Below are 12471 nucleotides of genomic sequence, written 5' to 3'. Positions count from 1 at the left end.
CTCCCCAGATTGCCGCAATGGCCAGAGCTGGGCTGATATGAAGCCAGGAGCTTCTTCCAGGTCTCCCATGCAGGTGCAGGGGCCCAAAGACTTGGGCCATCTTCTGGTTTCCCAGGCCATAGCCGAGAGCTGGATCAGAAGTGGAGCAGCCAGGACTCAAACCGGCATCCACATGGATGCCAGCATTGCATATGGCAGCTCCACCTGCTATGCTATGGCACCGATCCCTAATTTTATATTGTTAAAAGATTTTTTAAAAGCATTAACACTTAAGACTGAAAAGAAAACATTATTCTCTCCAACAATATCTACCCTTTTTTGCTTTTCCACTCCCACAATCAGTATTGTTGCTTTAAGAGGTGGGGGCAAATGAGTAGATATGAAATCCCCAAGGGCCGGCGCTGTGGCACAGTGGGTTAAAGCCCTGGCCTGAAGCGCTGGCATCTCATAAGGGCACCAGTTCGTGTCTCAGCTGCTCCTCTTCAGATCCAGCTCCCTGCTATGGCCTGGGAAAGCAGTAGATGGCCCAAATCCTTGGGCTCCTGCACCCATGTGGGACACCCAGAAGCAGCTCCTGGCTCCTGACTTTGGATCGGCTCAGCTCCGGCAGCTGTGGCCATCTGGGGAGTGAATCATCAGATGAAAGACTTCTCTCTCTGTCTCTACCTCTCTGTAACTATTTCAAGTAAATAAAAATAAATCTTTAAAAAAATCCCAGTTAGTACTAAAATTCATACTGAGCTAAAATGTAATTATACCTTGACTGCAAAATTTTAAGGTTATTTTTATTTACAAGTTTTGAAAAATGTACATTTTTTACATGGGTTACTTGTGCAAAGTTAGATTTAGAAAAGCAATAAATGCATAAAAGATAACAATGGAACATCAGACAAAACATTTACAAGCCTTGTCCCACACTGCTACTTAAAGGTACTATATCTAAAAGTGTAAATATTGAAAGAAAGATTGTTGACATTGGCTTTAAGGTTCTCATAATGTTGAAAAGGAGGAAGAAACTAAAGCATGCAGTGGTAACTCAGAATTTGAGTGGAAAATACTTTGCCACAGATATGCTCCCTTCTTTGAATTAATTCAAACTAAACAACATAAAGATGGAGGACTGTAAGTTTATCTAGGGCAACTCCACTCCTTTAGAAAGATTAAAGGATCTCCAACTTCTCCCTAGCTCCAAAATTGATGAGTTTCCATTCCTCTGCTCCCACACCTCTTTAAAAGCAAAACCCTAGAAAACCAGTGTTCTGAAACTTAGCATGGATGTAGCTAATCACTGTCTTGCAAGGAGAGGATGTGTCAGTTACTACAATTGCTATACTACTTTGGCTGCATCCTTCAACATTCTTCCTACCAGGAAACATCATCTTATAATTCATAAGATTGTATTAGAATTTTTAGCCTCCATTCCCCTTTCAAAACTAATGTTTGGATGGGCTTGTTTCCTTGCTCTCTAGGCCACAGTCTAAACACTTTTAAACCCAATACAAGTGAAGGACCAGCCAGGATGAAACACCTCAGCCATCATTTTGTTTAGAGTAGTATCTTCATCATAAAGCTATGCATAAGAAACCATTTGTTAACAATTCATTTAAAAACCTTACTGTGAAGTACAGTAACAAATAATTGCCAAAGACTGGAAATGAGATACAACAGAAAAGGAATTAAGCATTAGTAATTGTTGCAAGTAACCCAGGTACAGTACATTTGATGTCACAGAGGGTGTTGCCTGGTGTTCAAGGAGAGGGGAGAAGGGCTAGGAACAGTTCGGCAAGGGAAGATGGAAACAGCACAACAGCTTTTTGCTTTTAATAAAGTAAATTAATGACAATGAGGAATAAGAAGGTGACCAATACATCAATAATTGTTTTTCTTAGGGTTACTTTCTTTTGCTCCCTCTGGGGTCAACAATCACGCCAGCTCTGTTCTACTATGGCAGAAACACGCTTTTCATATTCCCGCTTGTTCTCCTGGTACAGCTGAGCAGCCTGGCTGTTTGCTGGACTATTGGGATTTGGTTCATCCAATAGAGACTATAAAGAACAAATTGAAAATGTCAGTTCCTCAGTACAAGAAATACACTACATAAGATAGTGACAGTTGTCCCAAGTCACAGCTAAATTTACTGTCTGTACATTAATCTGTTAGTGTCTATGCAAATAATACATTTTCTGCTGGCCTGGGTCTGAATGGTCTACCTTTTACCTATAAAATAAGTCTTTGCCCAGAATTAAAAGGTCTATTAAAGTTATGACTTTCAAAAACAATTACTAATATAAATACATCAAAGGTCATAGTTATATTGAGAAAAAACTCACCTGTATGGATGTTAAAATGGAAGATACATCATAGGTCGGACTCCAGCGGTTCTGAAGTATGTCCAGACATATACTACCATCTGCATAGACTAAGAGCATAGATAAGATATGTTAAACAAAGTGAGACCACTAAGGTTTTAACATTAATTAAAGACAGAATCAAGAATACTTTGCTTTTGAAGTTGAAAAAGATTCCTAGCCTGCTTCCCAGTTAACTGCCTAAAATGACAGGTCATAATCATTACCCATGAAATAATCAGGGTGATCAAAAAATGTCAAAAGTGATAGGGATAAAGCTAGAAAATACTTGGTGCACATTCTTCTGAAAAGACTGCCCCATTACACAGGAAATCAAACACATTTTCTAACAGGGTTCCGAGCCATCCATTGACCTTTTGGCAAATTCACTCCACCAAATTTGTAAACTGTATTTCCTACCTGAAGTAACACAAGATAGCTCAGGGGACACAAGGTTTCATTTTGGCATAAAGATATATGGGTCAGGACATCTGTATCTTTCAAATGTTCCACGATAACTCTGATAGGCATCTGATACTGAAAACTACTGTTCTAAATGCCAGTGAAAATTAGAACACAAGAGTAACCCAATCTTGCCTAGCATTAAAAGGAAATCTTATTTTTGTCTAACAAGTAAATGGCAAAAATCATCAAAACCAGGAGGCCCTGAGACTCTAAGCAAAAGGAAAGTACCTTCACCGCTTCAACTCAAGGACTACAGGTCTAAACAGCAGTACATCACCATGAACAAGTTCAGTTTCAGGAAAGAGCAAGATGCCTAAACAAATACTCAAGTATTAGAAATAAGAAATGTGGAATACTTCCATAACAAACACTGAGGTAGTTTAAAATACTCTATAAAAGTGATACTTGCCATTTGGATGAAACATCTTAGAGACAAATCTAACTGTGGGTGGCTTGTTTGGATATTCTTCAGTGAATTCTATTGTAAGTTTGAATGTTCCTGTAGTTAGAAAAGAAGGAGTTAAGTATTTATCACTCTTCTCAGTAGTATTTTTTAATGCTGTGTGAGTCTTTTCAAGTATTACATGACATAATGTACAGATAAAGGGTAAGAGAGAAAGAAGGTAACAAATACAGCTCTAGGAATTGCTCTACAAAGGGAAAGATAGTTTAAGAGCTATCATCCAAAGGTGATGGGTTTTTGTTTGGCCATTTTTCTCCCCCAATCTTGACAGCCACCATAAACTCAAAATCACTGCCTGCAGGACAGCTTCATCTACTGTTCATTTGGAAAATGTCCTTAAAATAAATGACAAGAAACCAGGCCCAAATTTGGGCCTTCTTCCTTTAGGAAACTGAAAGAGCTCAAAGGCCTATTTTAGTCAGCTGCCATCTTCAACTCTCCAGTGATTTTTAAGTGGACTAGAAAGAATGAAAGCACAAAGGTTCAAAACCTGTGCTGGAAATACAAATCCATAATCAAGTTATTTTTAGAATAGAAGGGAATAAGCATAAAAGTGTTCACTGTTTTTTTTTTCATGTGATAGTGACTCCGTGATGAACACCTAATTGAATTTAAGCCACATGAAACTTTATAGTCATTTTCAAAACCCTTAAGTATTACTCAGAAGGTACTTCACTATAAAATTAACTTAGTCATTAACTCATGGAGGGAATTACCAGCAGAAATAATTTTCAAAATCACATTTGGCTTAGAATGCATTTATGACTCCAGAAATATATCTTTCTAATGACATTTGTTTAGACAACTACTATTGAAATTCTTTTTTCTGAATGTGTCAACCTAAGGTACAGGAGACCCTAAAGCATACTAGCTTACAGACCTATCTGGATCTCATTAAGAAGTGTAGGCTATTGTTATGTGGGGAGACCATGTTCTTTTTTTTTTTTTTTTTTTGACAGGCAGAGTGGACAGTGGGAGAGAGACAGAAAGGTCTTCCTTTGCCGTTGGTTCACACTCCAATGGCTGCTGCGCGCTGCAGCCGGCACACCGCGCTGATCCGAAAGCAGGAGCCAGGTACTTCTCCTGGTCTCCCATGGGGTGCAGGGCCCAAGGACTTGGGCCATCCTCCACTGCACTCCCTGGCCACAGCAGAGAGCTGGCCTGGAAGAGGGGCAACCGGGACTAGAACCCAGTGTGCCGGTGCCACAAGGCAGAGGATTAGCCTATTGAGCCACGGCGCCGGCCTAGACAATGTTCTTCAAAATGTTATTTTTAATTTGGTTTGTTAGTAAATTTAAGAAAACAACTGGACTTTTCCGGGTTGAAATTTTGTCAAGTAAACTCAAAGGAGTTAAGTTACCCTCTGGTATAAGGTGATGCATGTTCTACTACGTTGCTCAGGCCCATTTAATAAGTTACTTATTCCACTACAATAGACCACACTTCAGATAGTATAATTTATTACTGGTTCCTTCTGAGTCAGCCATTTATTTCCTTCTTGCTCCCCTCAATTGGTTTATCACTGCTTAAGAAAAGAGAATAGGAGAATCATTTTACTGCTACATCTGTTATATAACACCAAAAATTTGTTTCCTACTAGCAAGCTCATGGGAAACAATCTGCCAACAAAGTTGCACATGTGGTGAAGGTGCAGAATACTTTAAAATGTAACATTTAGAGACAAGTTTCCCAAACAATTGTTACTCTCTAAACTTTTCTTTTGAAAGCCAGGTCTGAAGACTCCATGCATTACGACTAAGGAAAGAAAGTAAAATATTATGGACCTGACAAACAAACTATAGTCCACCACCTGGTCATAAACCTTCCTCTTTGTGAGGAAGAAAGGAGAATTCTTCCTTTTCATTATTATTGTCATTATGATATACAAGAAAAAGTGGGAAAGTCAGAGTTGAAAACTTTGAGCTTCCTTATAGATCTCAAGTGTAAACACATTTCATTCAATGCTGGAACCTGGTTAAATTATAGGTAAGAGACTCAGCATTGAAGGGTTGCTCTAAAAGCACACAGATCCCAGCTAGCTACCTGAAATTAAAGTCATCATTAAATATGACACCTAAAGGTGGTAAAGCACTACAGTAAGGCACAGCAAAAACAGCAGGGTAAGTAAGAGAATGAGTTTTGTAATCAATCAGGCTTGGGTTCAAATCTTTGCTTTGCTACCTACTAGCTGGGAAAACTTGGGGAAGGTGTTCAACGTGAGTAAATGTCAAGTTCCTCATCTATAAAATGAATTTAATAATAGCACCCACCACACAGCATCACTATGAGGTTTAAACGAGGGAAATATGCATAGTGCCATAAAATAAGTGCTCATTAAATATGAGCAACTGTTTTTGCTGGAATAATTCCAAAGCATCACTCTCTAGACCTGGCTGAAGACAAAAATCAAAAATCCAGACATCTCTATCAGTAAGACTAACCCAAACCTTATTCAAGGTAGATATTTAAAAGGAGGTATTTCATATTTTTAGCCAAATTAAACAATCAGAAACTCTTTAGTACAACCCTCAATGAAATTTCTGAGATCTAAATCAAATGATAAGGAAATTAAAACTCAGAGAATTAATATACAATTTGAGGCCGGCGCCGTGGCTTAACAGGCTAATCCTCCGCCTTGCGGCGCCGGCACACTGGGTTCTAGTCCCGGCTGGGGCGCCGGATTCTATCCCGGTTGCCCCTCTTCCAGGCCAGCTCTCTGCTATGGCCCGGGAAGGCAGTGGAGGATGGCCCAAGTGTTTGGGCCCTGCACCCACATGGGAGACCAGGAGAAGCACCTGGCTCCTGGCTTCGGATCAGCGAGATACGCCGGCCGCAGCGGCCATTGGAGGGTGAACCAACGGCAAAAAGGAAGATCTTTCTCTTTGTCTCTCTCTCTATCCACTCTGTCAAAAAATATATATGTATATATATACATATATACACAATTTGAGACTAGAGCTTACCCTCTGAATATTTAGATGGGCAGGCTCTAAAATAACTGAAAATTTGGGCCTCACCACTGTTACAATCTCTATTGATTTTGCTTATCTCCTTGAAGAGGCCAAAAGATTGTAAGGAAAACCCATCTACACACAGAGACCAAGAGAATCATGTAAATATGTTAAATGCTGGTGTATGGCAATAAGGAGTGATGTAGTGATGTGATTGAACTAGCGAGTTCTGACTAAAGACATTCACAAATTCAAAAATTTGAAAATGCTATGTTGGCCAAAGACAACACCTCTGCAGGTGTTTTCTACCATTTGGCCACCAGTTCGTGACCCCTTAGGAGCAAAGTACATGTATTTAAACATTTTTTTTATGACCTTAAAATTCTGCTTTATTTAAAGATAACAGCCCAAACTTTTTATCATAAGATTTGTTTACCCTAAGTGGGCTTTAAGAAACTCAATTTGAAAAAGAATTAATACTCAAATTCTTAAGAACACACCTATTACAAAAGCAGATACTAGCAGTATGCCATTTGTATTAACAGTTGATAGATGCTATGATAGGAATATCACATGCCATAACCTTGGTATTCAGCATATATACCAAGCTATATGGATGAGGAAGCATTTCTCCCCAATGTTTTGGTACTGTAAACTCTTGAGAACATATACCTCTTACTTCAACAGTTCCTTTTTCTAATATTTCAGCTGTTCCAGAAATGTCCACAATGAATGGTTTACAAGGAAAAAGGAAAAGTAGTCTGGGGGGGATCTTAATTTATAGACTACATTGGAAAGAGCAAAATCAACTATGTCAGTTATTCCTAATCAAGTCTTTTGCCTAACTGTAAACTCTTCAACTGTAAATAAGGGGTATTAAAAATGGGAAAAAAATATATTTCTTTGTAGTCACAGCCAGTGTTCTAGACACCTGAGGAGCACCCCTGGGTAACAACAGAATCAGAGAAGGGTACTGCCATTTAGCCTGCATAATTCCCTTCAGTAATGCCAGGATGGATACACATCATCAAAAATAGAGCCAGTAATGTCAGAGGGGACAGTTCCAGGTAGATAATGGATTCCATAAGTACCTTTTCAATTCATACCACTTAAAACAAGAGAAGCACCCTTGAAATATTAAAGTAGCTAACCCCCGCCAGTGATGTACTATTAATAAAGCTGTGCCTAGCATAAAGCAGTCTGAGTAAAATGAAAACAGAAGCCAGTGAAAACAAAGCCCACCAGAACCGAAGCAAATAACACAGTTTATCTGCACACCGAGCTTTGCTATAAAGAACTAGCACACATTTAGTAGAGGAAAATTAAGTCTACCTAGCTCTTGCTGCATATAGATCAGTTCCAAGGATTAACTGCACCAAAGTAGTATGACCTTAGTATCACTCTGTCCTGTTATCATTTATGTTTATTGCAGCACTGAAGAGCAGTGATATTTACCCAGGGGCATGAAGGTAAAGAGGAAGCTAAAAGTATTCAGGTGACTGTCCACAGTTTCCTAGGGAAATCCGAGCTTTGAAACAGACTGTAGAACTGGTTGATAGTGACTGACAACATTTTGGGAACTGGGAGCATAAAAAAGGCATCTGACTCAGCAATATAAGCATGGATTAAGTAGTTGTTCCCACCTCCATGCCAAGGGGTGTGTGTGTATAGGTGTATCAAATGCTATACAACCAAAGGAATATAAATCATTGAGGAAAAAAAATTTCCTTCTTAAAAATACTTCAAATATTAAAGAATTTCATGAATTCAAATACATTTAATCTAAAATGTGTTAAACTTTCAAAAATAATTAACAACTATACATAATACACACACAACTGAGTGCATATAAAACTATATCAATGTCAATTTTTCTGGTTGTGACATTATAGTATTGTCATTCAAGAAGCTACCAAGTGGGAACTGGCTAAGGGGTATACAGGATCTCTTGTATTATTTCTTGCAACTGCACATACATCTATAGAAAGTTTTTTTTTAAAAAAAGCAATTAGCATGTGTGCTTAGAAGTTAAAAATGTTACTTACATACATGTAGTATGTTCAAGTAGGTTAAACATGGTCAAGAGGGTACCTTAAGGTTAATCTCAATTCTGAAGCTGCTTTGTTTGAGATTACTGATTTTAGTATCTTGATGAAAGCACACTCTCAAAATTCACTTAAAAATAAGAAACAATACTATACTCAAAGTAGGCATTTAAGGGCATCCTGGTGTAGCGAAGATGCCGGTCAATGTCAGATTGTAGAAACTGGACAGTTCTGTGCAAGGGATTCCTCAATCTATTCAGCATCTAAGAAATACATATTAGATATCTACTGAACACGACTCCTGCCCCCTGGGGTTGAGTGCTGAAGCAGGTGGCCCCTGGGGTCTCTGCTGGCAGCACCTGGTTGGGTTTATACTAATTCGGTGTCTTGATGAGAGACTGAATTGAAGAGGCTCCCAGCCCACATCCCAAAAACCCTTAACACCAGTGCTCTAACACTCCTTTGAAGAAGTGGCTGCCTTAGCAGGTTTTCTAAAAGGGTAGAAAGCAAGAGAAAGGGTGAAGTTCTAGTCAAAGAGACAATATCCAGAGCAGCCTGCCACACATCGGATTCTCCTCAGGCCTCTAGTAAGCAGAGGCTCGGCAGAGGCAGGTGCCGAAGTAGGAGGCACTTCTAGGATGGCTGGGAACCCTCCCCCCACCCCCACCCCCCGAGGATCAGGCTCTGAAAGGTGAGTAAAGAAACTCTTACCATCCTCAAATGGGGTCCCCTCAGGCCTGCAACACAGAGAAAAATAGTCAGTCCCTAGTTAAGGGCTCCCTTCTCCCCGGTTTATCCTAGAAGGCTATTCCCAGCTCTCCTATTGCAACCTCTGGGCAACCACCTTCGCCCAGGAGGGAAAGCCACCACAAATAGATGTTTGGGGCGCAGACACAGGGCAGGCCGCCGCGCCCAACAGCACCACTCCTCACCCCGCCCCCCACTAGAACCCCAAACGGTTCCCCTAGCAGCGGGAACCAAGCTAATGGAGGCACAGGCTCCGGGGAGTTGCCTAGGCCTAGGCAGACCCAAACCTTTCCCTTTCACGCCCCGCCTTCGTTAGGGGCCTGCCCCAGGGTACACAGTGAGCTAGGTAGCGTCACCCATCCCTGGCCACCGCCTGAACGCAGACTCACCCAAAAATGACCGCATTCCAAACCATTATGTTGTTCTCAGACGGAGCCCCGCTGACTCCAGCTGGAGGATCCTCCTGCAACCTTCAGAGAGACAGACAGGGGCCCCCAGCATCAGCCACGGACGCGGGCTGCCGGCTGTGGGCCCCCTCCCCGGGGAGCCTCAGGACCCGCCCTGAGCCCCGGCAGGCAGTCCCCGGCCTCGGCTGTCCCTGAACGGTTACCTCTTAAAGTCCCGCATGAGGCGCCGGCGAGCCGGGGTGGACATATCTCTCGCCGGGTCAGGGGTGGGGCATACACCGGGGTCTCGGGTCTCTGAGGAAGCTAAAGAGGTCGAAGAGGCTACAGAAGTCGAAGAAGGTGAGGACGAAGCACCTAGAGGAACGGCACTGCCCCTCCGAAGTCGAGGGTCGCTCTGGCGCCGGCTAAGCACCACCCCGGAGTAGACGGGGGCTGAACCAACCTGGAAGAAAAGAGAGGGGGAGGGAACGCCGGGCAGGGCCGTACCAAGACGGGGCGGGGGGGGACGCACACGACGAAAGTTGCTTATGTCATTAACCCCGAGCAGCACACAGGGAGTGGTGCGGCCACGGTCCCGCGCGAGGCAAGCGGTGGGGCAAAGGAAAAGCCACGATTCACAAAGATTTAGTCGTGGAACGGGGTCCGTCGTAATTTGCCGATTCTAAGACGGATCCTGGGAAGTTTTCTGCTGTTTACTTTTTCCTTTCTTGCTTTTAGCATTTGAGACCAGATCATTTATTAAAGTGTTCAGTATGGCTGGGGAGGAGGAGTGCGGTGGAGGTGTGAGGGAGAGATTGGAAGATCCCAAACTAGGAGGAAGATGGAATGGGCGACGGGGGGAGGGGAGGGGGCAAAACTGGTTCTCATAAAGCGGAACTGTAGGGGGTGAACGCGCAACGGGGCGGGGTGTGTGTGTGTGTGTGAGACTGGTTAAAATCATGGAAAATCGAAAGAATAAATCGGCTTTGACTATGAAAAGGACCCTTTGCTAACGGATGATAAAGTGCACTTTTCAGGTCTCTATAGTTTAGGCCAATGATCACCCCAAAGCTGAATCAAATGGCGTTGTGTTTCCTCAGGGAGGAAATGAGAGCTTAAAGCAAGCGGAACAGTGTGTGTGTGTGTGTGTGTGTGTGTGTCGGTGTTTGTTTCACGCTGGGCACTCACAATTTGGCTCTGGAACCACATTTCCCCTTGGCAGTTCACCGAGCCAAGCGGCTACTATATGTTCAGAAGAGTCCAAGGGATGAGAGTATCCGACTGCAGAGAATCGGAAGGACAGTAGATCTGAAGTAAAAGTAGCAGTCAGATGCACGTGGAAAAGCTGCAGTTTGCAGGGAAGAGTCACAGTTAGTACGCGGACCTGCAAAAGCAATAACATTCTTAAAGAAGAACTTGTAAAGGTCAACCCAAAATAACACAGAAGGTAGGCAAAATACACATTTTAAAATTTTTGAAAATATGAGAGAGGTAGGTTTGCATTAAATCATGGAGAGTGTGGAATGCCAAGCTAATGGATTCCTTGGAAGGTGGTTGAGCAGGAAAGTGACATCATGAGAGTTGTGTTACTCAGAGACTGGTCCCCAGAGAGCTGGAAGACTCTTGCAGAATTCTAGGGGAGAGATCCTCAGCTACCAGGGTAGGAGTGAATGGAGAGGCCTTGGCAGCAGATGGAGTGTGGGAGCAAGAGAGAGGAAGGAATCAACAATGACTGAAGCGCTAAGTCTCAAGATAACTGGGGCTTGGAAGGTGCCATTAACACAGTTAGGAAATAGACCAGGAGCAGGAAGGCTAGTGGAGAGGCTATTTTGGACAGGACTAACTAAGTTCATGGGACTAGTGAGCCGTCACCATGAAGATGTCCAGAAAGTGTCACATATGCAGGAGTTTGTTTCTAACATGAGATGTGGGAGGCACTTGACAATGTTAGTGATTAGCTGCTGCTTAACAACAGGTACTTTCAAGGCCAAGGGTTTATATGTCCCATTAACTCCAATATATCAATTAAGACAAGTCTTCCTAATAACATCACATCATGGCTGTGGTGGGAAGGGGGCACAAAAATAAATTCTTTAAGCTCATTTTTCTCTCATGTAGAAACTTGCAGTCTATTAATCGCACACCTATTGAAATCAACAAAAGTAAACTACAAAAACAAGGGCATCATTTTTCGTTTACTGCTAAAACAAATTACCACAAGTTGTAGGCCCATTCAAGTTCCTTGTGGTCATAAGACTGAAGTCCTTATGTCCTTGCAAGCTGCCACTGGGGGAGCATTCTTAGCTCCTCGGGCCCTCCCGCATTTCTTGCCATGTGGCCCACTCTAACTTCAAAGGCAGCAACAGAGAATTTCTCTCTGATCCAATCTCTCCAACGCTTTGAATCTCTCTTTTCAGGAAGAGCCCAGTTCACTTTAAGGGCTTATCTGATCAAGTCAGGCTTACCCTGGGTAATCTCCCTATGTTGGTATCATCTGATTTGGGACCTTAATTACATCTGCTAAATTTCTTCACAGCAGAAACAAAAATGGTGTTTTCTTTAAAAACCGGGATAAGGTGCATGTGCACACCAGGGGCCGAGGATCTCAGGAGGGGATGGCATGTTAGAGTTCTGCTGACGCCAGCAGCAGCAGCAGCAGGAGCCATAGCGCTCGCATGTGAATCCAACGATGCTGGAGCATTGCCCAGCAGAGGAATCTTCAGTCTGCTGGGGTCAGGACAAGCTTCTGGAAATGTATTTACCTCAATTTCTTTCAAAAGAGATGAAAGCATGCCGGCGCCGTGGCTTAACAGGCTAATCCTCAACCTTGCGGCGCTGGCACACCGGGTTCTAGTCCCGGTTGGGGCGCCGGATTCTATCCCAGTTGCCCCTCTTCCAGGCCAGCTCTCTGCTATGGCCCGGGAAGGCAGTGGAGGATGACCCAAGTGCTTGGGCCCTGCACCCGCATGGGAGACCAGGAGAAGCACCTGGCTTCTGGCTTCGGATCAGCACGATGCGCCAGCCGCAGCGGCCATTGGAGGGTGAATCAACGGCAAAAAGGAAGAC

At 42.8% G+C, this 12471-nt stretch overlaps 1 protein-coding gene across 1 annotated transcript; it reads right to left on the bottom strand.

Moving 5' to 3' along the window:
* Nucleotides 1-1676: 1676 nt before the first annotated feature.
* Nucleotides 1677-9870, bottom strand: UBE2A (ubiquitin conjugating enzyme E2 A). The gene is made up of 6 exons (XM_062184519.1): nucleotides 9630-9870; nucleotides 9409-9489; nucleotides 8984-9009; nucleotides 3223-3312; nucleotides 2331-2419; nucleotides 1677-2045 (listed from the first exon to the last, which is right to left on the bottom strand). The coding sequence occupies exons 1-6, from the start codon at nucleotides 9671-9673 to the stop codon at nucleotides 1917-1919; spliced, it is 459 nt and encodes a 152-aa protein (XP_062040503.1). The 5' UTR covers nucleotides 9674-9870; the 3' UTR covers nucleotides 1677-1916.
* Nucleotides 9871-12471: the final 2601 nt, after the last annotated feature.

Source organism: Lepus europaeus, chromosome X (genome assembly GCF_033115175.1).
Source record: "Lepus europaeus isolate LE1 chromosome X, mLepTim1.pri, whole genome shotgun sequence".
NCBI classification, from domain to species: Eukaryota; Metazoa; Chordata; class Mammalia; order Lagomorpha; family Leporidae; genus Lepus; species Lepus europaeus.
This window is presented reverse-complemented; position numbering and strand designations above follow the sequence as displayed.

Excerpts from the sequence above, each read along its gene's own strand:
- UBE2A (XM_062184519.1), bottom strand. The coding sequence starts at position 9,673 with ATGTCCACCCCGGCTCGCCGGCGCCTCATGCGGGACTTTAAGAG. Across the intron at positions 9,490-9,629 it reads CTCATGCGGGACTTTAAGAG|GTTGCAGGAGGATCCTCCAG; the intron begins GTAACCGTTCAG and ends GTCTCTCTGAAG. Across the intron at positions 2,046-2,330 it reads CCATTTTAACATCCATACAG|TCTCTATTGGATGAACCAAA; the intron begins GTGAGTTTTTTC and ends TGTTCTTTATAG.